Source organism: Gastrolobium bilobum, unplaced genomic scaffold (assembly GCF_033153095.1).
Source record: "Gastrolobium bilobum isolate Gb01-03AN ecotype WA unplaced genomic scaffold, APGP_CSIRO_Gbil_v1 utg15969, whole genome shotgun sequence".
Classification (NCBI taxonomy): domain Eukaryota; kingdom Viridiplantae; phylum Streptophyta; class Magnoliopsida; order Fabales; family Fabaceae; genus Gastrolobium; species Gastrolobium bilobum.
In genome coordinates, this window is record NW_026898747.1 from 125,541 (window position 1) to 152,686 (window position 27,146).

General features: G+C 40.4%; 1 protein-coding gene across 2 annotated transcripts; it reads right to left on the reverse strand.

Moving 5' to 3' along the window:
• LOC133283840 (uncharacterized) lies at nt 1–26,250 on the reverse strand. Of its 2 annotated transcripts, none has more exons than XM_061480754.1 (6): nt 25,872–26,250; nt 25,488–25,655; nt 24,636–24,807; nt 23,714–23,902; nt 398–663; nt 1–283 (listed from the first exon to the last, which is right to left on the reverse strand). In XM_061480754.1, the coding sequence occupies exons 1-6, from the start codon at nt 26,133–26,135 to the stop codon at nt 134–136; spliced, it is 1,209 nt and encodes a 402-aa protein (XP_061336738.1). In that variant the 5' UTR covers nt 26,136–26,250; the 3' UTR covers nt 1–133. The 2 variants fall into 2 exon arrangements, with proteins under 2 accessions (XP_061336738.1, XP_061336737.1); XM_061480753.1 differs by having other exon boundaries at nt 2–283; nt 24,591–24,807.
• Between the last annotated feature and the right edge of the window lie 896 nt (nt 26,251–27,146).

Below are 27,146 nucleotides of genomic sequence, written 5' to 3' on the forward strand. Positions count from 1 at the left end.
CTTAACCCATATATATATATATATATATATATATATATATATATATAAAAGAGGGGGACAAAAATTCACTGATTAATCTAAATGAAAAAGAAAGGAAGAACAAAAATATCCAAGGCACAAGAAAGCAAGATATTTAACCATATCTTCCCCTCCCCCTCCCTCTTCCCCTTCCTCTACCTCTTCCTCTTTGTGCCATGTGATGGCTGCCATCAGAATCCCTTTCATATGTGAACATACTCATCCTAATATCTCGTGCCTTCGCCTCATGAGAGCCCATTTGTGCCTGAACAAGTCAGATATAGGACATTGGAAAAATATTGCTAAGGTAGAAAGAATAGGAAAAACAAACAAAACAGCACAATTCACAAATACCAATAAACACAGATAAGCTACTGACCCGATCTTCAAGGTTGAATTGATTCTGAAGCTGCCAAGCAAGATTCTCATCACGGGTAGTATCTAGAACCCTTTCTTTATTAGATGGCTTTGCCTGGGCCTTTCTATTTTCGTATTCTTCAAGAGTAAATACAACAGGATCTTCTTCTTTCCCCTTACCCCTATGTTTCCGACCTCTAGGATGCCTATTATCCTGATTTGGGTGATTCAGTTTCTGAAGTAATTTTTGGGCAGCCGCTTGATTTTGCACGGGAACAGATTCAACAACTGTAAAAGGGGTCAAACATCAATATCACAATAATACAATCAGAGAAAAACGACAATATATGTTAATAAAGAATGGATTCAGGCTAGTATTGTTCATTTCAAATAAAAAACCTATTGCACCTTACACATCAATAAAGGCATTTTTTTTATTCTCATTTTATATCATTTCTAAAATTTGATTGATCAGAGTTCATTCCAAATGACTTCTGGCCTCTATACATAAGCTAAGAGACATGAATGAAACATCAAACCAGCTAATCGCTTTTCCAGGGCAGTTGGTATGGGTTTTGAATCAACTCCGATTATTTATTTTGTGATAGGATCCTGAATTATCAAAGACCAAAAGGTAGGAGAAAACTGAAATGTAAGTAGTGTATTGAATCTGAAATAACAGAATACAAAGGATCTAGGTTATTCGAGAAAACCCTGCTCTTCTAAGCCATTCAATAACCTTAAAACCTTCTCGTCCAATACCACCCAATTCAAACCTACTCTTCCTCCGAGCCATCTGTTGAGATATATAGTCCCACATTGGTTGTATGTGCAACTAATGTGGAGTTTATAAGGTCTTGGGCACTCCCACCCTTTGAGCTAGCTTTTGGGGTGGTTTATCCCAAAGTTCTTTACACGGTATCAGAGCCTTGCCACCCCCACTTTCTCTTGTGGCGTTTCTTAGCACAGGTAGACTGGGCCTGTTGCATTGTCCACTCTTCAAGCCCAATGGGCTCTCGTGTGAGGGGACGTGTTGAGATATATAGTCCCACATCGGTTGTATGTGCAATTAATGTGGAGTTTATAAGGCTTTGAGCACTCCCACCCTTTGAGCTAGCTTTTGGGGTGGTGTATCCCAAGGTTCTTTACACGGTATCAGAGCCTCGCCATCCTCCACTTTCTGTTGTGGAGTTTCTTAGCACAGGTAGGCTGGACCTGTTGCATTGTCCACGCTTCAAGCCCAAAGGGCTCTCGTGTGAGGGGGCGTGTTGAGATATATAGTCCCACATTGGTTGTATGTGCAACTAATGTGGAGTTTATAAGACCTTAGGCACTCCCACCCTTTGAGCTAGCTTTTGGGGTGGTGTATCCCAAGGTTCTTTACATGGTACTAGAGCCTCGCCGTCCCCCACTTTCTCTTGTGGAGTTTCTTAGCACAGGTAGGCTGGGCCTATTGCATTGTCCACACTTCAAGCCCAAAGGGCTTTCGTGTAAGGGGGCGTGTTGAGATATATAGTCCCACATTGGTTGTATGAGCAACTAATGTGGAGTTTATAAGGACTTAGGCACTCCCACCCTTTGAGCTAGCTTTTGGGGTGGTGTATCCCAAGGTTCTTTACATGGTATCAGAGCCTCGCCGTCCCCCACTTTCTCTTGTGGAATTTCTTAGCACAGATAGGCTAGGCCTGTTGCATCATCCACTCTTGTGTGAGGGGGCGTGTTGAGATATATAGTCCCACATTGGTTGTATGTGCAACTAATGTGGAGTTTATAAGGCCTTGGGCACTCCCACCCTTAAAGCTAGCTTTTGGGGTGGTGTATCCCAAGGTTCTAGGTTCTTTACACCATCCTTATTTTAAAACTCCACTAGTAACTGAATTATGCTATCCCTCCAATCATAGGTTGCCGGCTGGACTATTCCAAAAGGCTCTAAGTAACTAACTCTTCCCCTCCCGTGTGGTGCTTACTCCTTTGTTCTCATCTCTAGCCTTCCTAGTGCACACTTTAATTAGAGATGTATCAATTCAGCTTCAGCTTGTCCTCAAGATGAAATTCTCAAAAATGCTCATCAACCTCAACAAAATCTCCTCAAGAATGTTTACAAGGTGGAAGACTGTGCCACTTAACACCTCCAAATGTCCATTTTTATACCGTAGCGAGTCTGCAGCAACTCTTCACGAACCAGCTAAAGTTCTAAATCATCTTGCAAGCAAGGAGGCAATGGCTGTGGAAGAATCTGACTAGCTTCTTCAATTAAGAAATGTGAAAAACAAAATGTATGCATGCATCTGGAAGGAGTTTCAAGCGATTAGCCACCTTGCCAATTTTCTCCAATGCTTCAAAAGGATCATAGAAGCATGGAGTCAGCTTCTCATTAGGATGGTTGGCAAGGGACAGGAAGCCGTATGGTTGCAGCTTGAGAAAAACCATATATCCCACAACCAGATCCATATCCCACATCTTCCATCTGCCGTCTATTTAATTGTCTGCTGAGCATGAAGTAAATGATGCTTCAGTTCATCAAGGATGCTGTTACAAGCCTGCAATATAGCCTCAACATCAGACACACTGCTTCCATCAGATACCAAATGCAAAAGAACAGGTGGATCTTGTCTATAGAGGGCAAGGAATGAAGTGATACTCAATGAACTGTGGTAGAAAGTATTGAACCAATACTCCACCCAAGGAAGCCATTGAACCCAGTCCCTGGGTCGATGAGCACAAAGAAACCACAATAGGTATCTAGGCTCGGGTGCTAGTGAAATTGAGCTAGACTCCCACGGTCTTAAAAGAGTTCCAAGTCTTATGACCAAAAAGTTCTAAGGAGCAATCAATCGGTCAGAAACAATGGAGTGAGGGAAACCATGCAATCTAATTATCTCATTACAAAATAGATCAGCCACGGTCTTGGATATACATGAATGCAAAGAGGCAAAAAATGGCAGAATTTTCTCAATCCACCCCCACAAAATGGTGTCAGTATCCCATGTTCTTGGAACTTCATTCACAAAATCAATGGAAATATCATCCCATAGTTGTTTCGGGATAGACAGTGGTTCAAGCCCTGCTGGACTAATGGCTTGAGTTTTTCTTCATTAGCATATTTCACAAGTGGTCACGAATTTCTTGATGGCTGACTTCTTCCCAAGCTTGTACAGCACTACAAAAAGGCATTTGTAGGTGTGGAAAAATTACAAACGACCACCAAATGGGGAAGCGGAATAAAGTTGGAGTGATGGACTAATAAAAAAAAACACCACTCCCTATTATACCCAAATAGCGAGTGTGGGACGGGAGCAATCCTTGTACGCAGCCTTACCCTTACATAATTGTAAAAAGACTGTTTCCTGGATTCGAACCCATGACCTTTCAATCATGAAGGAACAATGTAATGGTGACAGCAGTAATTAAACAATTAACAGAACAATTAAAATGAAGAAACAAGGCTTTTGGGTATAATTTCTTTGGTATTGAAAATAAGGGAAAGACTGAACGTCTGTTACAACTAGAGCAATTCGAGAGTGCTCTATTCTCTCCTTCTACTCACTCACTAACTGACTGAATGAATAATCCTCTCTCCACTCCTCATACTACATATAACAACTTGCCATCCTACACACGCGTACTACACCACTCCTCACCCATAACTGCCTATTCTCATCATACTCTCCTACACCACATCAGCTGCCAAGTCATCAACACTAACTTCTTCCACATCAACCTCAGATACCCTACGACCTCGCCTACGGTACACCTTAATTGGCTTTGTTACAAAACTCCCCCCCAAATCTTTCACCTTGTCCTCAAGGTGAAACTCAGGAAAACGTTGCAAAATAGAAGAAGCTAACTCCCATGAATTCTCAAAGTCAGGAAGATTTTTCCACTGAATCAACACCTCAGTGAAACCATTGGGATGAAGACGATGTTGCAGCACTTGAAATGGTTGAACCACTAACTCCCATGAATCGGACAGCATAAGAGGCAAGGGTTGCACCAACGTTGATGGCTGGACAGCACCCTTAAGAAGAGACACATGGACAACAGGGTGTACTTTGGATCCACTAGGCAAACACAATTTGTAAGCGGCAGCCCCAATGCGTTCAACCACCTTGTAAGGGCCATAAAAACGGGGGCTAAGCTTCTCATTAATTTTCGTCGCTAGAGACTTCAGGCGGTACGGTTGCAGTTTTAAAAACACCCACTCACCAATTTGGAATACAACATCCCGACGTTTTCTATCAGCATACTGTTTAAACCGACACTGAGCTTGTGCCAAATTCTGTTGCAAATCTTGCAAAATCACATCCCGATCCTTAAGCAATTGTTCCACGGCATCCAAACGTGATGGGTGATTGCCACTGCGAAACAAAGTAGGAGCATCCCGTCCATATAAAGCTTTAAATGGGGTCATACCAGCAGATTCATGGTAATTGGTATTAAACCAAAATTCCGCCCAATGTAATCAAAGAATCCATTGTTTGGGACGAGGGTGGCAAAAACATCGAAGATACGTTTCAACACACTTATTCGTAACCTCCGTCTGACAATTGGATTGAGGATGATAAGCGGAAGAAAACTTCAAGGACGTTCCAGCCTTACGAAACAACTCTACCTAGAAAGAACTCATGAACAACCTATCTCTATCAGAAACAATGGACAGTGGAAATCCATGCAAACGCACAATCTCTTTAATGAACAAATTGGCTACCTCTTTCGCAGAAAAAGGATATTTAAGAGCAAGGAAATGAGTGTATTTAGTAAACGATCAATCACCACCAAAATAGTGTCAAACCCATTAGAAATAGGGAGACCCCCTACAAAGTCCATAGCAATGTCATTCCAAACCTGTGATGGAATGGGAAGTGGCTGCAATAAACCCGCAGGAGCCAATGTGGAATGTTTGTTACGTTGGCAAATCTCACAAGCTGTCACATGAGCATGAACATCCTTGCGCATGCCTTCCCAAAAGACACAATTAGTGATGCGCTTGTATGTTTTGTGGAACCCAGAATGCCCCCCAACCACAGAATCATGAAATTCCTTAAGAATTTTTGGGATCCAAGAAGAAGATTTAGCCAATACCAGTCGGTTTTTATAAAATAACCGCCCACCTTGCAAAACGAACCCCTCATGAGCCGAAGGGTCTATCAATAACTCTTGATTCACCTTGTTGAACCTTGCATCTTGTTGTAATTCATTCTGGATCACATCCCATCCATCAAATTGCATCTGTGTCATAGCATTAAAACACATTTGTCTAGATAAAGAATCAGCAACCGTATTTTCTTTACCTGGACGAAATACAATAGTGAAGTCAAAACCAAATAGATTCGAAACCCACTTTTGTTGGTCTTCAGACAACAACCTTTGATCCGTCAAAAAACGCAAACTTCTCTGATCAGTACGGATAATGAAATGACGTCCCATCAAATAATGACGCCATTTAGTCACCGCAAAAACAATCGCCATAAGCTCTTTTTCATACACAGATTTAACCAAAGCCCGTTCACTGAACCCACGACTGAGAAAAGCAATGGGCCTATCCTTTTGCAACAATACAGCTCCCACCCCTCTGCCTGACGCGTCGGTTTCGACTATAAACTCTTGGGAGAAATCCGGCAATGCCAATACGGGAACTGTGGTCATAGCAGTTTTCAACATATCAAAAGAGACTTGTGCTTCCTCATGTCACTGGAACCCATCTTTTTTAAGCAAAGCAGTAAGAGGTCGAGCTATCTTCCCATAGTCCTTGACGAACTTGTGGTAATAACCAGTCAATCCCAAGAACCCACGTAATCCCTTTACATTTCATGGAGCCGGCCATCAAGCATAGCCGAAATCTTAGCAGGATCAACCATAACCCCAGCTGTAGTTACAATATGACCCAAGTATTCGATCTGAGAACGCCCAAATTCACACTTCTTTCGGTTCAGAAATAGGCTATGGTCCTTCATCACTTGAAGAATATCTCGCAGATGACCGATATGGGCTTCGGGATCTTTACTGTAAATAAGAATATCATCAAAAAATACCAAAGCACATTTGCGTAAGAATGGACGCAATACCTCATTCATGAGAGCCTGGAACGTGGACGGACCATTACAAACATCAAAAGGCATTACAAGATATTCATAATGACCTTCGTGAGTCCGAAATGCCGTCTTGGGAATGTCCTCTTCACGCATACGGATCTGATGATAGCCCGACTTGAGATCCAACTTGGAAAATATTCGGGCACCACCAATTTCATCAAGCAGTTCATCAATGGCTGGAATCGGAAACTTATTGGGAACTGTGATTTTATTTAAGGCCCTGTAGTCGACACACACATGCCAGCTTCCATCTTTTTTCTTGATAAGAATAAACGGACACGAATATGGGCTAGTACTTGGTTGTATATGACCCATAGCCAATAATTCCCCAACTAATTTCTCGATTTCATTCTTCTGATGGTGAGGATATTTGTAGGGTCTAATGTTGGGAATGGGGTTACCAGGAAGTAATTCTATTGCATGATCATGAGAACGCGGAGGTGGCAATCCTGGAGGGAAAACGAACACCGTATCAAATTCAACCAACAGATTAGATAACGCCCCCCCCAATCACTGGACATGATGCTCTTCTTCCCTATTATCATCCATACAAGCCGGTTATGGAGCTATGACAAACCCTTCATACTCAGAGTCCAAAGTCTTCAGCATGGACTTTAAAGAAACAACCGCCTTGGACAAGGATGGATGCCCCTGTACCAACACCTCACTGCCACCATTATCAAACCGCAATGTAAGTTCCCTGAAATTTGCCTTCACTTCACCCAACGTCTTAAGCCAATCCAATCCAAGGACTACGTCCACTCCTCCAAAATCAAAAAGGAACAAATCCAGCCTAATCTCCACCCCTTGCATGTGAACCACGACGTTTTCACACACACCTTGACATCGCACCTAGTGACTGTCGCCGAATTCCACTACATATTGAGGTGTCGAACTTACTGGCAATCCAGCGACGCGAGCAACCTTAGGGCTGATGAAGTTACTTGAGGCCCCACAACCAATCAAAATTACTACTTCTTGTTGGGCGATGATTCCCCATAGTTTGAGAGCTTGATTCGATGTTAACCCCATAATACTGTGCAGGGACAGAAGTAACTCCCTATCATCAGCCTCTTCGAGCCGATCCGGAACCCGTAAGCCACTTCCCTCATCCTCTTCGTCATCCTCCTCAATCAAAAGGAGATGAAATTGCTTGTTGTTTTTGAACCTATGACCCCTTACGAACTTCTCTTGACAGTAAAAACATTCTCCCTTCGCCATTTTCTCCTGCCATTCTTTGTTGGAGAGCCGCCGTGAGTTTGTTCTCCCTGTATTCGCGACACTCTCACCAACTCAGTTAGGGCTTAGAGTCTGATTTGGAGATAAGGTTGGACCTTGAGTGGTCTTCACAGAGACGCGTGTCCCTTACGTGCCGACACCCTGTTTAATTTCAGCGTTGCGATAAGGATAATTATTTTGGGCCTTAACGTTAAAATTTGAATGGGCCTTAACCCCACTCCAATTACTCGTTCGTCCAATAGCGTAAACTTCGTTCCTTTCTTCCACAAATTGGGCCAGATCCATCAATTCAGATAGTGCCATGTCATGTCCCCTAATGTTTAATTCCACCACAATCTCATCCTTCAGCCCATTTAACCAAATATCCCTGAGCATGTTACCATCAGCATAGCCCAAAGGCCCAGCCTCCCTCTCAAACTCTTCCCTGTACTCCTTCACGCTTCCGTCTTGCTTCAGCCTTAGCAATGGCGCGAACGTGCAATTCGCAGTGACCCTTTGAAAACGCCTCAACACTTGCGACCTGAATTGCTCCCAATTAGCTCCAGGATTTTGACTCTCCCACCACTGGAATCAATCGAGAGCCTTACCTTCCAAGACTATCAAAACCGATGACAATTTCTCAGCTTCAGGGATTCCATTAATGGTGAAATAACGCTCTGCTTGATGGATCCATCCAAAAGCATCTTCCCCATCAAATAGGGGTAACTCCAACCTTCTCATGGAGTTATCGTTTGTTCCTGCGTTCCCACCAGCAATCCCTCCGTTCGTGCTGCTAGCGCCGCCACCATCGCTCGGGCCACCAGCTCCGGGTGTGCCTCCATTAACTCCTATGCCAGTCGGAGCCCCATTCGTTCCATTGGTTTCTCCGTTCGATCCTCCTAATCCTCCATTATCTCTGGTTCGACCTCGATCCAATATCATTCCATTGATAATTCGTCTCAGATCTTCTTGCACCGCTTCGGATTGACGAAACCGATGTTCTATTCCTTCCTCCAAATGTCTTGAACGTTCTTCGCTATTAGTGAACCATGGCGTCAGCTTTTCCTCCAATGTCGATAAATGGTTTTCCATTTTTCTCGATATTTACAAGTCACTTTGTCTTTTGTAATCATATATCAATCAACATAACACATAATATCCAATCTCTATTATTCTCTTTATCTTTTCTCCTCCATCTACACCTAAAATCCTATAATTTCATCGCAAACAATGTACTCTTAAGAGACTTGTAAATAGAATGATCGGTAGCATTCAGTAGCAAATCCATAATGATAGAATTGGGATTCGCCAAAACTTCCAAAACAATCACAACTCCATCTTGTCAATGCACGTGTCATCTAGCCGAGACAAGGCATCAACTGCCTTATTCTCAACGCAGGGTCAGTACTCAATATTGAGAGGGTAGCCCACAATCCATAAAGCTGCACCAAAAACTCTTTGCTCCAATAGATGTTTAAGGTTCTTTTAGTTAGTTTGAACCTTAAAACTTTGACCAAGGATATAATGGCACCACTTCTTGAGAGCCATGACAATTGCCATTAGCTCACACTTATAGACTAACTTGTTAGGAGCATGAACCGACAATGAATGACTGAGAAATGTGAGAGGCAAACACATTAGAGGCTCTAGATGCTAAATTTTGCCTTCTAAGATGGCAAATGCAATCTAAAATCCAACCCCCCAAGCTCACATTGACTTGCTCGTACCTCTGAAAATGGACTCCATTTGAATGAGAGATGGGTTGCATCTCAAAGTAACCTATTTATCTCCTAGAACAAATTTCATTTCCTGGGATATACAATTGTTGACCTCTCCCAATGTTGATAGAGAGTCAATTCGGAAAATGATCTCAATGTTTTCTGATAAGAACCTTGGAATACACTACCCCAAAAGCTAGCTCAAAGGGTGGGAGTGTCTAAGGCCTTATAAACTCCACATTAGTTTCCCATACAACTAATGTGAACTCCAAGATTATACCTTACAAACGGGTCCTAACATTCCACCACGCTCCCCAGCCCAGGTGCCCACGCGAGCTGGCTTTGCGCTAGTCTTTTACTAGCCCTGGGCAAATACTGCAATGCCAATGTCACCACCAGTGCAACTCGATTGCAGCTGGGAGACATAGTGGAAGGCTCTAATACCAGTTGTAAAGAATCAATAATGTAGGGTATGAACACGTATATTATCAAATAATCTGTATAATCATCCAATATTGTACGGCTCTGTTACGAATGGTAGGACCCATTTGCAAGGTATGCGACTTGGAGTCCCACATTGGTTCTATGGACAATTAATGTAGGGTTTATAAAGCCTTGGGCATTCCCACCCTTTGAGCTAGCTTTTGAAGTTGGGTTATGAATCCCAACCCACTAACCCAATATAAGTGAAATTCTCTGGAACAGTGAAACTAAGCCACTCATTCTCCAGTGTTACTTTCTTATTTGCACTAACAGAGCAGCCCCATCCCTCAAGTCGCGTGAGAAACTCAATCTTCACAAGGGTATGTGCCCCCAAGTCTCCCCAGACCCTTATTTCTACAAGGGTCTTTCCCTCATTCCCCCAAGGTACCTTTCTCTTTTCTTCTCATTCATTCAAGTGTTATATAAATAATCATTATGGGTTGCCTTCAATTTGCATAATGCCTTTGATACGATGATCTTACGTACTTATTCTATAAGGAGAAGCAGAGGAACAATTAACAATTGGAAAGGAGGCTGACGTCAGACAGAATAATATGGGAAATGGGCAGAGCAATATTGTTGAGGTGGTTAGTAGTGTGAATGGTGCGAATGGAAGTGCGAATGGTGGGAATGATGATGTGGCAGTTGGTTGAAGGGAATATTTAGGCAAGGTCCTGGCCAAAAGAAAGGGTAGACAATTGGGCATTGGGACCGGGAGAGAATCAACATCTCTCGAACGTGTTGAGCTATCATTTCTTCTTCTTAATTTCGTTTATTGTCCTTTACTTTGTTAGAGAGAAGTTTTCCATTGTAGCTGAGTGTAGTCTTTGTATTAATTTCTCGTTTGTACTTTGTTAGTAATCAATATACAGAAAATCCCAGAAGGATGTTCCTTCTGGACCAAAAACCTTGTTTCTAGTCTTATTTTATCATTCATCTGAACCAGTTGTATCAACTGGTATCAGAGCAGTTTGATCCAGGGGTGTTTGAATGGTATTGACGAGAACGATGCATGCACGAATTGAGGCGATAGACGAACGTTTCCATCAGAATGAAGAACTGGAGGAGGAACGATTTAGAAGGACATATCAGAGATTGACTGAGATCTTACAGATGTTACAAGGTGATCGAAGAAACAGAGGCAGTAACAGCCAGGAGGGACAACGTAGACGTGGACGTTCTCGTCGGAGAAGCCATAATTCCATGGAATCTGAGTGGGGTGACAATCGAGCTGAAGCAATAGTAAGGGGAGGAAGAACTCTTCGTCTGGAGATGCCCAGATTTAGTGGTGAAGAGGTGTATGCATGGCTGACAAAGGTGGAGAGGTACTTTTTAGTGAATAGCATTGGTGAACAAGACAAGATCGATGCGGTTATGGTGGTCTTGGATGGTGCCGCTCTTAATTGGTTCCAAGTGTGGGAGAGAAACAATCCAAACACCACTTGGGCCGATTTTCGAGCAGAGGTGTTGGAGAGGTTCACCATTGAAACGATGGGTAGCCCTTACCAAACGTTGATGAATCTCCGGCAAACGGGAAGTGTCGCAGCGTTTCTTGCCGAGTTTGAAAAGATCATTAGCCCTTTACATTATGCGCGATGATCAAATGCTTAAAGAGATCTGGCTTCATGGGTTGAATGAGGGGCTGAGAACGGAGTTGTTGCAAAAATATTTGACCAACTTGTGAGAATTGATGAAAGAGACGACATTGTTGGAGAAGAGGAACCAGGCTTGGGTTCAGGATGGGTTTGGTATTGGGGGAAAATGGGGTGGGCTCAATCGCATGAACCAGCCCAATAGAAATGCATGGGGCTCCAACAGTGCCAGACACGTGACCAACTTAAGTCACACAGGCCAATCGCATGACACGCGGCCCAGCTTGCAAGCGACAGGTGGGGACACGTGTAATGTCTCATCTCCACATAATCTTCAAAGTAACGCAGGTGTTAACGCTCGGGTCACTGAAAGCGTAGGTAGCCAAGCTTCTAAGATTGATGGGAGAAGGTTATCTCAAACCGAGCTCCATGAGCGGTCAAAGAAAGGCTTATGTTTTAAGTGAGGGGAGCTTTGGAACCCCACTCATCGTTGCAAATTTCCCCAACTTAATCTGCTGGTTATCGATGACGAAGATGAGGTAGACGGAGTTCCGGATCTAAAGAACGAAGGCGCAACTGATGATCCACCGACAGAAGAGGAAGTGGCATTGCAGCTATCAATGTACAGTTTATTAGGGCTCTCTTCGAACCAAACCATGAAGTTCTGGGGTTCGATTCAGGGAGAAAGGTTAGTGATGATGGTGGACTGTGGAGCGTCTCACAATTTTGTTGCAAAAACGGTGGTGGACCGTTTGAAGCTGACGGTGGAGGATACTCCCATATATAAGGTGGAAGTAGGAGACGGGTATAAAGTGGAGTGCCAAGGGGTATGCAGAAGGGTTGACATCGATCTTCAAGGGGAAAAATCGCAGCAAGATTTGTTCCTATTCGAGTTAGGAGGAGCTGAAGTTATACTGGGGTTGGATTGGCTGAAAAGTTGGGGGGAAATGAAGGTTGACTTTAACACTCTCACATTGAAGGTTTGCGTAAGAGGAAAGGAGATAGAGTTGAAGGGGGATCCAGCTTTGTCCAAAATTAGGACGACCAACTCTATTCGTTCAATGGTTAAAACATTGTCAGTAGAGGGACAATGGTTCGTGGTTGATCAGCATTGGGCGACGTCTACAAACTCAACCCCTGAAGAATTGTGGCCAAAACTTCATCAGCTATTGTTGGAGTTTGATGAAATATTTCAAGAGCCAAGTGAGTTACCTCCAAAAAGGAAACAGGATCATGCAATCACGCTCAAGGCAAGAAGTGAGATACCCAATATTAGACCTTACAGGTTCCCTATTCCGGTCATCGAGGAGCTGTTGGATGAGTTGGGAGGTAAGGTGTTCTCGAAATTGGACCTTAAAGCTGGATATCATCAGATTAGGATGAAGGAGGAAGACATCTCAAAAACAGCCTTTCGTACGCATGAAGGCCATTACGAGTATGTGGTGATGCCATTTGGGCTTACTAATGCTCCATCTACCTTCAATTCTCTGATGAATGAGATTCTCATACCATTCCTTCGTAAGTTTGTTTTGGTTTTTTTTTTATGACATTTTGATTTATAGCAACAGTCGTGCGGAGCATGTGGGGCATTTGAGGTCTGTATTTGAAGCCTTGAGGAGCAACAGATTGGTGGCTAATCGCAAAAAGTGTGAATTTGCGTTGCAACAAGTGGAATACTTGGGTCATATTATCTCTCATGAAGGAGTTCGTGCAGATCCTAAAAAGGTAGAGGCTATGCTTCAGTGGCAGAGTCCGAAGGATATTAAAGCGTTAAGGGGCTTCTTGGGATTAACGGGTTATTACAGAAAATTTGTCAAGGACTACGGTAAAATAGCTAAACCATTGACTGATTTATTGAAGAAGAACAACTTTATGTGGGATGAACAAGCACAGATAGCCTTTGACAAGCTCAAGACAGCCATGAGTACACTTCCAATGCTAACTCTGCCAGACTTTAACAAGCCTTTTATGGTGGTCACAAATGCATCAGGACGTGAGCTGGGTGCTGTGTTAATGCAGGAGGGTCGTCCCCTGAGTTTCATCAGCCAAGGGTTTTCTAAAAGAGCTCGGGAGAAATCAATCTATGAAAAAGAGTTGATGGCTATTGTATTTGCGGTTCAAAAATGGAGATCTTATTTGTTGGGGCATCATTTTACCATTAAAACAGACCAAAAAAGCCTGAAATTCTTAATGGAGCAGCGGGTGTTAGGGGAAGAACAACAAAAATGGGTTACCAAGCTATTGGGATATGATTTCGGGATTCTTTATCAACTGGGAAGGGAGAACGTCGTGGCTGATGCGCTGTCTCGACAGGTACAATTTTCAGCTTTAACTTGTGTGGATCCAATTGGGTGTGGGGATTTGAACGATGAGTTACAAGCGAATGAGAAATTACGTAACATCATGCTGGGTTTAATAACGAACCCAAAGGCTCATCCAAATTTTTCTCTATGTGGGGGACGATTATTTTTTAAAGGGAGAACCAAAAAAGCCTGAAATTCTTAATGGAGCAGCAGGTGTTAGGGGAAGAACAACAAAAATGGGTTACCAAGCTATTGGGATATGATTTCGGGATTCTTTATCAACCTAGAAGGGAGAACGTCGTGGCTGATGCGCTGTCTCGACAGGTACAATTTTCAGCTTTAACTTGTGTGGATCCAATTGGGTGTGGGGATTTGAACGATGAGTTACAAGCGGATGAGAAATTACGTAACATCATGCTGGGTTTAATAACGGACCCAAAGGCTCATCCAAATTTTTCTCTATGTGGGGGACGATTATTTTTTAAAGGGAGATTGGTTTTACCAAAGAATTCCAAGTTCATCCCTATAATATTAGATGAATTCCACAATTCTTGTGTTGGAGGTCATTCAGGCTTTTTACGTACCTATAAAAGAGTGGCAGCCTTAGCATATTGGGAAGGGATGAGAGGACAAAGTAAGCAATTTGTGGCTGCTTGTGCTATATGTCAACAAAATAAATGCCAAAATCTGTCTCCAGCGAGACTTTTGCAACCACTGCCAATACCAACTCAAGTTTGGGTGCATATTTTAATTGATTTTGTTGGAGGTTTACCGAAGGCTCAAGGGGTTGACACTATTTTTGTGGTGGTAGATCGCTTATCTAAGTTTTGCTCATTTTATTCCTCTTACTCATCCTTATACAGCAAGAGAGGTGGCATTGGTTTTGATCAAAGAAGTGGTGAGACTTCATGGATTCCCTACTTCAATTGTGAGTGATAGAGACAAGGTCTTTCTCAGTTCTTTTTGGACTGCTTTGTTCAAATGTACAGGGACCCAACTCAAGTTTAGCACTGCATACCATCCCCAGTCTAGTGGTCAAACTGAGGTGGTAAATCATTGTTTAGAGACATATCTGAGGTGTTTTTTTGGTCCTAAGCCAAAAACTTGACCTTCATGGTTACATTGGGCCGAATTCTGGTACAATACCTCTTATAAGGATTCAACAGGTACCACTCCTTTTAAAGTGCTGTATGGTTGTGACCCACCCTTGTTATTACATTCGTACTTTGCAATTTCTCCAATTGATGAAGTCTCCAAGTTGTTACAGACTATGATTGAAATCGCGCCGCTTTAGCGCGCATTAGCGCTTCAGTTGCGTGTTGCGGCACCCAACCGCTATTTTCGCACCGCGACGCGACGGTTTCCGGTAGCGGTCAGTAGCGGCCGGTTGCGGCGGTGGCGGACGGCAGCTCTTGCGGCGCTATCGCGCCGCTACAGGAAAAGGAAGAGAAGTTACAGACATTTAGAGGAGAAAAAGAAACGTAAGAGCACGGTGGCAGCATTTTGTAAATTTGAGTATCATTTAAGGGTATAATAGGAAAAGTCCAGAATAAGTGAGGGGTAAAATAAATATTTTATTGAAAAAGCCAGCGTTTTTTTTTTGGGTAACGTTATCACCTTCCTTTTTCTTCATTGATTTTGCTGCCAGCTTTTGGGTAATGTGTCCGTAGCAGTGCTTGGTTTGATAATTTTAATAATGCCACCTAATACATAATTAAAAAAAAGGAAATAGTGGGAAGAAGTCAAGAGAAAAAAAGAGGAACAATTGGAAAGGAGGCTGAAGTCAGACAGAATAATATGGGAAATGAGCAGAGCAATATTGTTGAGGTGGTTAGTAGTGCGAATGGTGCGAATGGAAGGAATGATGACGTGGCAGTTGGTTGAAGGGAATATTTAGGCAAGGTCCTGGCCAGAAGAAAGGGTAGACAATTGAGCATTGGGACTGGAAGAGAATCAACACCTCTCGAACGTGTTGAGCTATCATTTCTTCTTCTTAATTTCGTTTATTGTCCTTTACTTTGTTAGAGAGAAGTTTTCCATTGTAGCTGAGTGTAGTCTTTGTATTAATTTCTCGTTTGTACTTTGTCAGTAATCAATATACAGAAAATCCCAGAAGAATGTTCCTTCTGGACCAAAAACCTTGTTTCTAGTCTTATTTTATCATTCATCTGAACCAGTTGTATCAGCCTTCTATTCCTATTATGTCTATATGTTTTGTGTTTGACAATGGCGTTAGTGTTACCTTCTGCTCTTATACCAATCTGTTTACATTTGGCATGATTGGATTATTTTAGCTAAGAAATTAAACTTATTTTCTTTATCAATTACTAAAGTTAGAAAATTTGTTTCTTGACATTTACAAATTCAATTAGTATTAGTTTTTTTTTTCCTAGATTCCAGATATGGAGTGTTTTGACATATTGAAGAGATCATGGTACAGTGACTAAACAGATTAAAGCATTTGTGTTGCGATGTCGATTCATCAAAACAACCTATAGGTTTAGAAATTCCAAAAGTTCTTTGCAAGATAGATCATGTGTATGTTATTATTGCCCTATTTCTTTCCATCATATGTTGTGAGGAGCAATTTTAGGGAGCAATAAACCAGTCTTTCATTGTTATTAATTTTGGAATAAGTTTATGAAAATATGTGATATGATTGGATCAGATAATAACATAAAAAGAAAGAAACAAAAGATTTTGGCCTAGATAAATCGAGATTTTCTATATTGAAATAAGAAAACGTCACAACTATGGATGTGAAGAAGGGAAATTACATAAAGACAATTACAACTAGCAGCTACAGTTTGCAGAAAAAAAGAACTATGAATAACAAAGGTGCAGCACATTCGAGATGTGCAACTCTCCCAATTCCAGTCCCATATCCCAGCCTCCTCTCTCACATGCCATTAGCTTTATTTAACAAACTCTTGTAACCACCTTGCCACCTCGGCAATGATTATTCCTCCTTAAGGTGTGTGTGTTGTTATCTAGAATATTCCCTAAAGCTATTAAGTCACCCTTGGCGTCGTATCAATACTCCCCTCTAAAATTTTCACCTTGTCCTCAAGGTGAGTGTCATCCCCCGAGCACTAGCCTCCGGGATCCCAATGCTTGTAGTGATAGGACCCACTTGTGCAAGAGACATGATATCTTCCACCGAGGTCCCATTTCTCTTCCACACGAGTTCCATCACCTCTCCTTGCAAACTTTATTTCCGCAAGTGTCTTCACATCAACTGCCCAATATCCAACCATAACTATTCGAACATCTGTCTCATCCCTCCTTGGATATATAAGTTCCATCACCTCTCCTTGCAAACTTTATTTCCGCAAGTGTCTTCACATCAACTGCCCAGGATCCAACCATAACTATTCGAACATCTGTCTCATCCCTCCTTGGATATATAATTTCTGTCATAATATTGGAATCTGCACCAAAATAAAAAATGGCTTCTCGTTTGTTAAAACCGGTGTTCATTTCCAAATAACAAACAAATCCACTGCCCATGTATTCCTCTATTTCAGTAATCCTTTCCTTTGAATAAGCAAATATACTAATTTGGGGTCTCTCAAAAACAAAACAAATCAGTATTCGTATGTTCCTCAATTTGATCATGATTACTTTGGTCTCATGAGAGCTAAACGCTGCCCAATTGGTCCCATTTGTGATGAGGTCCCAATTGTGTCTTCTATTCCCTGCCAAAAATGGAACAATGATTCCTTTTCCCATTCCCACAAAAACTCTTGTTTTATTGGTATCACAGAAGTATAGGTTTGCTGTATTTTTCCATCCTGCAATGCTTCTCAAGATGATAATGAGTAACGACACCATGCCGGCCATAACCCAAGGAGTGAACTTTCCTTCCATGACCCTATAGAGGCTCCACCTCCCAGTGGCTGCACTTTTATGCAAGAACATAGCTGAGACCCACCTACTTTGCTCGCTAACAGCTATCATATTCTTCGATTTCAATTCAGCGAACAAAACAATATTCGTTTTGAAGGTGCTGCTATTCTGGTCAGTTTGATATATACTAAAGTTGTTTTGTGCAAACTTGGGCTTAGAAGACCAATTCAAATATAAAAGAAAAACTGAAATATCACTATAATTTTTTAGTTCACTCTTCGGCTCAAAAGCCCAATTCTGATATAACAGAGAAACTAAAATATCCCTAAGGTTGGCTTGGGCTGATTTGAGAATGATTTGCGTTTGACTACCTCAATAATAAGGTGGCCCAAATTCTGAAATTCCCTTCCTAAGCTAGGTCCCCACTGAATTGCAGAAACCCAACCTTGCTTCATCTTCCTTTGTCTCTCTTTCTTCCTGTCACCACACGCTCATAGCCACCTCCATTCATGGTTGGGTCTCTTACAAAAATTCATGTCCGGATACGATGGTGGTGGGTCGACTACCAATGCTGGTGGCTGCAATTTCACTGCTATCTTCTACATTTCAATCTCCTACGTGCCTTGTTGGATTTCACTCCTATCTATGCCAACAACTCGCATCTCCTCTTTCACCGTCTTTCTCTCCTCATTTTTGTTCATGATTATTGGCTTCTACATCACTGATTTTTTATGCATTTTCGATTCTAAATCATCTTCTTCCAAGCAAATTTTCTGTTCATGATTTTCTGCTTCTCCAACACTGATTTTTTATGCATTTCCGATTCTGTATCATCTTCTTCCAAGCAAATCTCAGGCTTGTAACGCTATAGAAATGCTTTTAAAAACATCCACCAACTAGTATTTGGATTGAGCCAACTCCAACATTTATACCAACTAAAAGCTCGCCTTCTAAGCCCTTTCATTGCCTCCTTCAACTTCTCATCTTCATGGATTTTAAACCTGAAAATATTGTTCCAGATAGATTAACCATCCCCAAGCCTCATTATCTTCTCCATAGAAATTGGAAATTTCCTTTCTCCATAGCTGTCTTCTAACTTCGAGAGGCCATGGTTCAAAGCTACCCGGAACGGATAGCTCTGATACCAATTGATAGGATTGGATCAGATAATAATAGAAAAAGAAAGAAACAAAGGATTTTGGCCCAGATAAATCTGGATTTTCTATATTGAAATAAGAAAACATTACAACTATGTATGTGAAGAGGGGAAATTACAGAAAGACAATTACAACTGGCAGCTACAGTTTGCAGAAAGAAAGAAATACGAATAACAAAGGTGCAGCACATTCGAGAGGTGCAGCTCTCTCCCAAGTCCAGTCCCAAATTCCAGCCTCCTCTAGCTCTATTTAACAAACTCCTATAACCATCTTGCCACCTCAGCAATGATTATTCCTCCCTTCTAACAGAATTGCATCCTTAAGGGGGGGTGTTGTTATCTACAATAATCCTGAAAGCTATTAAGTTACCCTTGGTGTCGTATCAATATGAAATATTAATTTTTTAATTATATAGGCAGGTCAACCCACCAACCCGCTATTAAATAGGGTGGGTTGAAATTTTTAACCCACTTTCCTAAACGGGTTGGGGCAGGTTGGCCCGTTTTGCCAGGTCTACTATCCCTCCACTTGCGAGCTCCTATGTTGTCATCTCTAGCCGTCCTAGTGTATACATTCTTAATTAGAGGGATATCATGTTGTAGAAAATTAGAATTCAAACATGTTTCCGTTTTTATTTCCTATTAATTAGGATTGATTATGATTGATTAGGATTGATTATGATTGATTAGAATTGATTGTGATTAGGATTGTGATAGGATTGATTAGTCATCGCTTAGTCATTCTTAGCGATTCTTTCTTGTATAAATACTCACTCATGTAATTTATTCAATATCAATATACAAAAACTTCTTTTCAATATGGTATCAGAGCGGGTTCGTTCCTACCCTAATTCAAATCTGAAATAACCATCCAAACACTTCCATCACCGTCAAACACCTCCTAAACACCGCCTTGAATCTGTCCAACACAGAAACCTAGTTTACTGACCTCCGATCAAAAAAGTGAGGTGACCATTCGACTCAGAAGGATACGACGAGTCGACCACCGCTGGACCCATCGCCGTCAGCCGCTGCACGCGCCACCACGCGCCGCCTTCCAGACGTTTTTTTTTCCGTCGCGACTTGCACTGACCTTCTCGCCGGCTTCTCCCCTTCCTGTTCCAGAGGTCAGATCAAAAGTTTACAAAACTTGATTTTTCATCAACGGTCAACCCTTCTCTTTTTATTCATGGCTTCCTCAAAACACTCTTTTTATTACCACGAGCAACCTCCTAAGGCCACTAGTCATGTGGTCCATCAAGGTACAACTTTCCATGTTGATAGTCAAAATCATTGGATCCTTGATTCTGGAGCCTCTGATCATATGACAGGTAATCTTGGCTTGTTTTGTTCATACACTCCATATTCTGAACCTTCTCGGGTCAAGATCGCCGATGGCAGTTTTTCCCAGATTGCGGGACACGGAACCATTAAACTTTCTGAGCTGATTACTTTGACATCAGTTCTTTATGTTCCTTCTCTGACTTGTAATCTCATTTCCATTAGCAAGCTCACCTCTGAGTTGCATTGCTTTGCTAAATTCTTTCCACATGGTTGTGTTTTTCAGGAACAGGACTCGGAGAGGATGATTGGCAGTGCTAGAGAGGATGGTGGACTTTACTACTTTGAGGAGGATGTGAATCATGAAGCTGTTTTCGTAGAAAAAAACTCTATGTTTCCTTTTGATTCATGTAATGATGTTATGCTGTGGCATCGTAGGCTAGGCCATCCAAATTTTATTTATCTTCAGAAGTTGTTGCCAAACTTATTTATTAATAAAAGTCCAAGTTTGTTTTCTTGTGATATTTGTCAACTTGCCAAGCATACTCGTGCTCATTATCCTTCTAAAGTTCACCATGACTCTTCCCCATTTTCCTTAATTCATAGCGACATATGGGGTCCAGCCCGTGTTAAAAATATTTCAGGTACTCGATGGTTCATTACCTTCATTGATGACCATTCTCGAGTTTGTTGGGTGTATCTTCTAAAGGATAAGTCCGATGCTGCATCCGTGTTTAAAAAATTTCATGCCATGGTTCAAACCCAATTCCAAGTTGCTATACAAATTCTTCGTACAGATAATGGCAAAGAGTATTTTAACTCTATTCTTGGAGAATATCTTTCCCAACATGGCATCCTTCACCAAAGCTCGTGTCCTGACACACCCCAACAAAACGGAGTTGCGGAAAGAAAAAACCGACATCTCCTTGAAGTTGCTCGGGCTCTTATGTTTACCACGAGTGTTCCTAAATATCTTTGGGGAGAGGCAGTTCTCACTGCCTCGTATCTGATAAATCGAATGCCATCTCGCATTCTGAAATTTCAGTCTCCTCTTTCTAGTCTTGTTCGTATCTTCCCTTCCTTCCGAGGTGTCTCCTCCTTACCTCTCAAGTTATTTGGTTGTGTTGTATTTGTCCATATTCCCTCCCATCAACGGTCTAAGCTTGATCCTAAGTCTCTCCAGTGTGTCTTTATTGGTTATTCTCCTACTCAACGTGGCTATAAGTGTTATTCACCCTCTCTTCGTAAGGTCTTTGTCTCTATGGATGTCACTTTTTCTGAGAATGACCCTTTCTTCCCCTCGACTTCTCTTCAGGGGGAGTCTATAGGAGTAGATGAAGATCAGTCATGGGAACCTATTAATGCCACAGTATTACCTCTACTTTTGGAAACAGGGGGAGCTACAGAATCCTCACCATCAGGAGCCTCCTCAACATGGGGACAAGTTTATAGCAGGCGAAAGCCTCCTCAAAGTGTGAATAACCAAGAGCCTCTACACTGCCAGGATTCTGAACCATGTTCTAGTTCCAGCACCCCAATACTTGAGTGTCATGGTGAAAATGATCTACACTTGCCCATTGCTCTCAGAAAAGGTACTCGATCTTGTACTACTCATCCTATTTCTAATCATATTTCATATGGAAAGTTGTCCCCAGGGTTTCGTGCTTTCAATACTATGTTGGATAGTACAAAGATACCGAGAAATATACATGAGGCTCTCAATGATAAAAAATGGAGGGATGCTGTCTTTGAAGAAATGAATGCTTTAGAAAGAAATGGAACTTGGGAGATAGTGACCCTACCCAAAGGAAAAAAGGCAGTAGGATGCAAATGGGTGTTTACAATAAAATTCAATGCAGATAATAGCATCAACAGATACAAGGCAAGATTGGTTGCAAAGGGTTTCACTCAGACTCATGGGATAGATTATCATGAGACTTTTGCTCCGGTTGCTAAAGTCAATACCATCCGAGTTCTCTTATCTCTTGCTGCCAATCTAGATTGGCCTCTGCAACAGTTAGATGTGAAGAATGCATTCCTAAATGGTGACTTACATGAAGAAGTCTATATGGATCCTCCACCTGGTTTTGAAAGGGGAAATGAATCAGTGTGTAAACTAAAAAAGTCTCTATATGGATTGAAACAGTCTCCCAGAGAATGGTTCGACAAATTCACACAAGCAGTCAAAAGAAGAGGCTTCATTCAAGCACAGACTGATCATACTCTCTTCCACAAACACTCTAAGGATGGTAAAATTGCTATTCTTATTGTATATGTAGATGATATAATTCTTACAGGTGATGATATTGAGGAATTGAACACCTTGAAGAAATTTCTAGCAGCTCAATTTGAACTCAAAGACCTTGGCACTCTCAAATATTTCCTTGGTATGGTTGCTAGGAGCAAAACAGGCATCACTCTAACACAAAAGAAATATGTTCTAGATCTTTTGTTGGAAACAGGAATGTTAGGGTGTAAACCTGCTGAGACACCTGTGGAACCTAATACCAAGTTAGGTATTGAAGATGGGAATGAGGTGGATAAAGAACAATATCAGCGATTGGTTGGTAAACTAATCTACTTATCTCATACGCGTCCTGACATTGCCTTTGCGGTGAGTATGATTAGTCAATTCATGCACTCACCCAAGGAGAAGCATCTTAGTGCAGTCTATAGGGTGCTTAGATACCTCAAGAATACTCCAGGAAGAGGATTATTCTTTAAAAAGGGGTATAAAAGGACAATTGAAATCTACACTGATGCAGATTGGGCAGGCTCATCAGTAGACAGAAGATCTACCTCAGGCTATTGCACCTATGTGTGGGGAAATCTTGTTACTTGGAGAAGCAAAAAGCAAACAGTGGTTGCAAGAAGTAGTGCTGAAGCAGAATTTCGAGCTTTAGCTCATGGAGTTTGTGAAGGAATCTGGTTAAGAAGACTTCTTCAAGAGTTGAAGATTTCATATTCCCTACCAATAAAACTATATTGTGACAACAAGGCAGATGTTAGCATTGCTCAAAATCCTGTGCATCATGATCGAACAAAGCACGTGGAAGTTGATCGTCACTTCATCAAAGAAAAATTAGATGATGGAAGTGTGCATTTGATATATGTTCCAACCAAAGAGCAAACGGCAGATGTCCTTACCAAGGGCCTACACCGTCCAGCATTCGAAGACTTGATTGGCAAGTTGGGAATGATCAATATTTACCTCCCAACTTGAGGGGGAGTGTAGAAAATTAGAATTCAAACATGTTTCCGTTTTTATTTCCTATTAATTAGGATTGATTATGATTGATTAGGATTGATTATGATTGATTAGGATTAATTGTGATTGATTAGAATTGATTGTGATTAGGATTGTGATAGGATTGATTAGTCATCGCTTAGTCATTCTTAGCGATTCTTTCTTGTATAAATACTCACTCATGTAATTTATTCAATATCAATATACAAAAACTTCTTTTCAATACATGTTGAAACTCATCTATTACTTGACAAGCATATGCCATTCCAACCAAGGAAAAAAATATCAATTACAGATGCACTGTTTTCTGTCCTGGACTTAATTTCAGATGCATCTCAAGATAACTAAATAATATATACAAAAAACAATTAGCAGAAAAAGATCGGACAAAGGCAACACCTTCTTTTGGCCTTGCAACTGAACTACTAGGCTTATCTTCAGCTTTTTCTGCTGGCAAATTGGATTTTAGATTTACATCCAAAATATCTACATTCTGATTAGAGTTTTGCTGAATACCAGTTGGCCTCATCTCAGCTTCACTAACCACAGAAATGGGCTTACTACTTCTAGAGTTATAATCTGCATAACCTGCAAGAGATCACCTTCTTTGTCAACTATACACGAACTATTCATGTGTTCTGAATTGCAAGCAATCCAATTGGAATTTGAAAGTCTATTACTGCAAAATATGGTATATTCATTCAAACATTGCACTGATCTGATCTCAAACATTCAAACATCAACAATGAAGTAAATTACCCTGACTTTCCTTGAGGTTTATGAAACCTATAAAAATAGTTAGTTTTGGGTATTACACTGATCACCCTTGATGGTTTATTTCAATTGCATGGAAATTGGTATGGAGGGAGTGTCCATGTTTGCAAATTATTTCTCCAGATAAAAATGTCTGGAAAAAATTTAACAGGAGGTCTATGCATCATGAAATTCAAAAAGAAGGTAAGAAGTGCAACATTCAAAACTAGAAGGGTTGCTTTTGCAAGTTTTCCAAATATTGTAGGTGAATGTAATTTACTCCATCAAGTATAGTCCTCACAGATAATTAGAAGTCAATAATGTACTGGCCTTGGGAGGAGAGGGTTAACGATAATGATCATCAATATAACAATGTACTTATTTATCAATAATAGTGTGCTAATGATAAGAATTGCTTGATTGTGAACAGCAGTGACTAAAACCAAAAACAAAATGTCCATGAAAAGCAGTGCATGCACTAGCAAAGAAGAAATAAAGAAAGACAGAAGATGTTCCTTTTGACCTGAGGAAGATCCAACCTGGAGCTTTACAAATGGAGGAGGACCACCTGTATCACCATCCTCTCGCTGTCTTAAAGAAGATCGGGAGAATCCTGAATATTTTTTGTTCATCTGCCATTCTTCATAGAGTGATTGAACAACACCTCCCAATACAGTCAATACTTTAGGATTTAAGCAAACTATACCATTATGAACTACAACTTTACTTTCCAGACGGATCTGCACAACGGAAATACAACAATAGCATCATAAAAAGGTCATAGTAATTTAAGACTACACACATACAGGTTCACAGAATAAAAACATAACAGAAAATGAGAGAAAGCAATAGATCACATAATTACATTGGTATCACTGAGTCACATACTGCAACAGAAAGCAAGATCAACAACCAAGGCAAATTTATAATGATCAACAAAAAAATAACTGTATGAATCAAAATAGTCCAAACATGCATCTACTCACAGCAAATCCCGCAATCAAAATCTGCATGGCAACACATTAATCAATCTAATTTACTAAAAGTTTATTATAGAATTACGAATGCCAAGAGAAATTATGCGATGCCTTCTGTCAACAATCATACGAGACTTCATATGCAGTTGCAGCAAAAGAAACAGTAAACATTGTTACGAGATACTCAAGCTCGCACAGCACGTGAAGTTTTTAGGAATTTAATTATAACATAATATCGTTTCTGGTTGTAACGGAATATTGTTATTTTATTATTTGTACGTTAGATAGCTTAGGTTAGCTTAGCCTGCCTTTTCTTTTTTTTCTCTTTCCGTTGTTCTGCACAGCTATATATAACTTCTGCTATCTGTACCTCTTATTCATATTTTATCAATACATTCAATTAAGCTTTTGCACGATAAGAAACATAGAAAGAATGGCATTACCTTAGTACCCGGAACCACATTATCGGGCATAAATGGAATGTGAGAATATTCTACAGCAGTTATCTCGGAGTGACCATCAGTGAGACATAATCTAAGAAGTCTTCGAGCACCTGAATTTCTTGAAATGTCATCCACACTGCCCTGAGATATATCCTTCACTGAAGATATCTGCCAAAACCAATAAAACCTAATCATTATCCGATTTCGTTTTTGAAGAAATTAAATAAAAAAAACATGAGCAACAACACCAACCCAGAACTTTATTCCGTTAACAAAGCTACACACACAGTTTTCATAAGCTCACTAATCTTATTTTCTTTAGAAAAAAAGAAATCAAAAAAAGGAGAAATGAAAATAAGGGTTTGGGAGGGCTAGTAATTTTGCCTGAAGGACTTTGGGGCCGTGAAGATAGGAAGAAGGGTTGCGAAGAAGAGACGGTTCGGGCAACGACTTGGATCCGAACGATCGAATATCCGAATTGAGGAGCTCCAACTCCACAGAATCTGCCACCTTAGAACGGTCCTCGGCTAGTGCGGATTGAATAACGATGATGGCCTTCAATTGGTCTGTGTCTTCCAAAAACCAACCTCTTCTTCTTAGGGTTTCTAACACCATTTCTGGTTGTGAAGCATTCGAATTCGTCTCCATTTCAAGTGTACTACTTCAACTTCAACTGTCCTCGTGCCTCTGGACAGAATGCACTGCTTTGCAGAATAAGAACGCTATTGGGCTCGGGTAAATATAAGCAACAAAAAGAACACACAAGCCCCCCCTTTTTTTTTCGTTTTTTCCCCTGCTTCTCTCCCCTTTTCTTTTCTTTTTTATAAACGCTTCTCTCCCCCGTTTATAGAAGAATAAAATAAGGAAAAAAATATTTGTCATTTAAATAATATAAAATTATTAAAATAGGGATAGACACAAAATAATATTTTTTATTTAAAATTTAAATTAAAAAAATCACCTATTTTTTTTTCATGATTTTTATTTCTTGTGTCTATCTCTCTTCTAAAATTACATAACTTATGTCCTTTAAAATGACAAACATCAAATCCATAAAATAAGTTTGTTTTATTAGATTGTTTATATTTTTGTTTCCATATATATCCTTTTTTAACTTCCAATCAAGGTAGTTAAAATTAATTTTTTACTTGAAAATAAAAGGGGATAAAAAATTGTAAAATGTAAAATTATAATAAAAAAAATCGAAAAATAAATGTTTAGAATGTTGATAAAAATATTTTTTTTTTTTTTTTGATAACAGATAAAAATATTTTGATGAAAAAAAAACATATAAACTCAATTTTAAAACAAGTTTTTAACTATCATGCTTCCAATTATAATTTTAACCTTCATCACCATATTATAAAATCTGGCACATTCATTGCTCAGTTAAAATATTTGGTTATTAGATCATTAATTCAGCATAATAAATTTTACCCCATTTCTTGATTATTCATTCGTGTGCATCTAATGATTGTAATTCATTATAAATTAATAATTAATTAAAGAGTGAGACTCAATAAATTATAAATGTTATATGTACAGAAATCAGCTATTAAAATTTGGTATAAAACTTAAGGTGTGTATGACAACCTTCCTGTAATCATTTTCTTTTTAATTTCTGTTCCCGGGAACAGAAATGGATAAAAAACTCGTTTG

Coding starts and splice junctions, on each gene's coding strand:
- LOC133283840 (XM_061480753.1), bottom strand. CDS start 26,135: ATGGAGACGAATTCGAATGCTTCACAACCAGAAATGGTGTTAGAAACC. Junction 24,808..25,487: donor ATGTGGTTCCGGGTACTAAG/GTAATGCCATTC, acceptor TCCGTTGTGCAG/ATCCGTCTGGAAAGTAAAGT. Junction 23,903..24,590: donor CCAGGTTGGATCTTCCTCAG/GTCAAAAGGAAC, acceptor GATCTCTTGCAG/GTTATGCAGATTATAACTCT.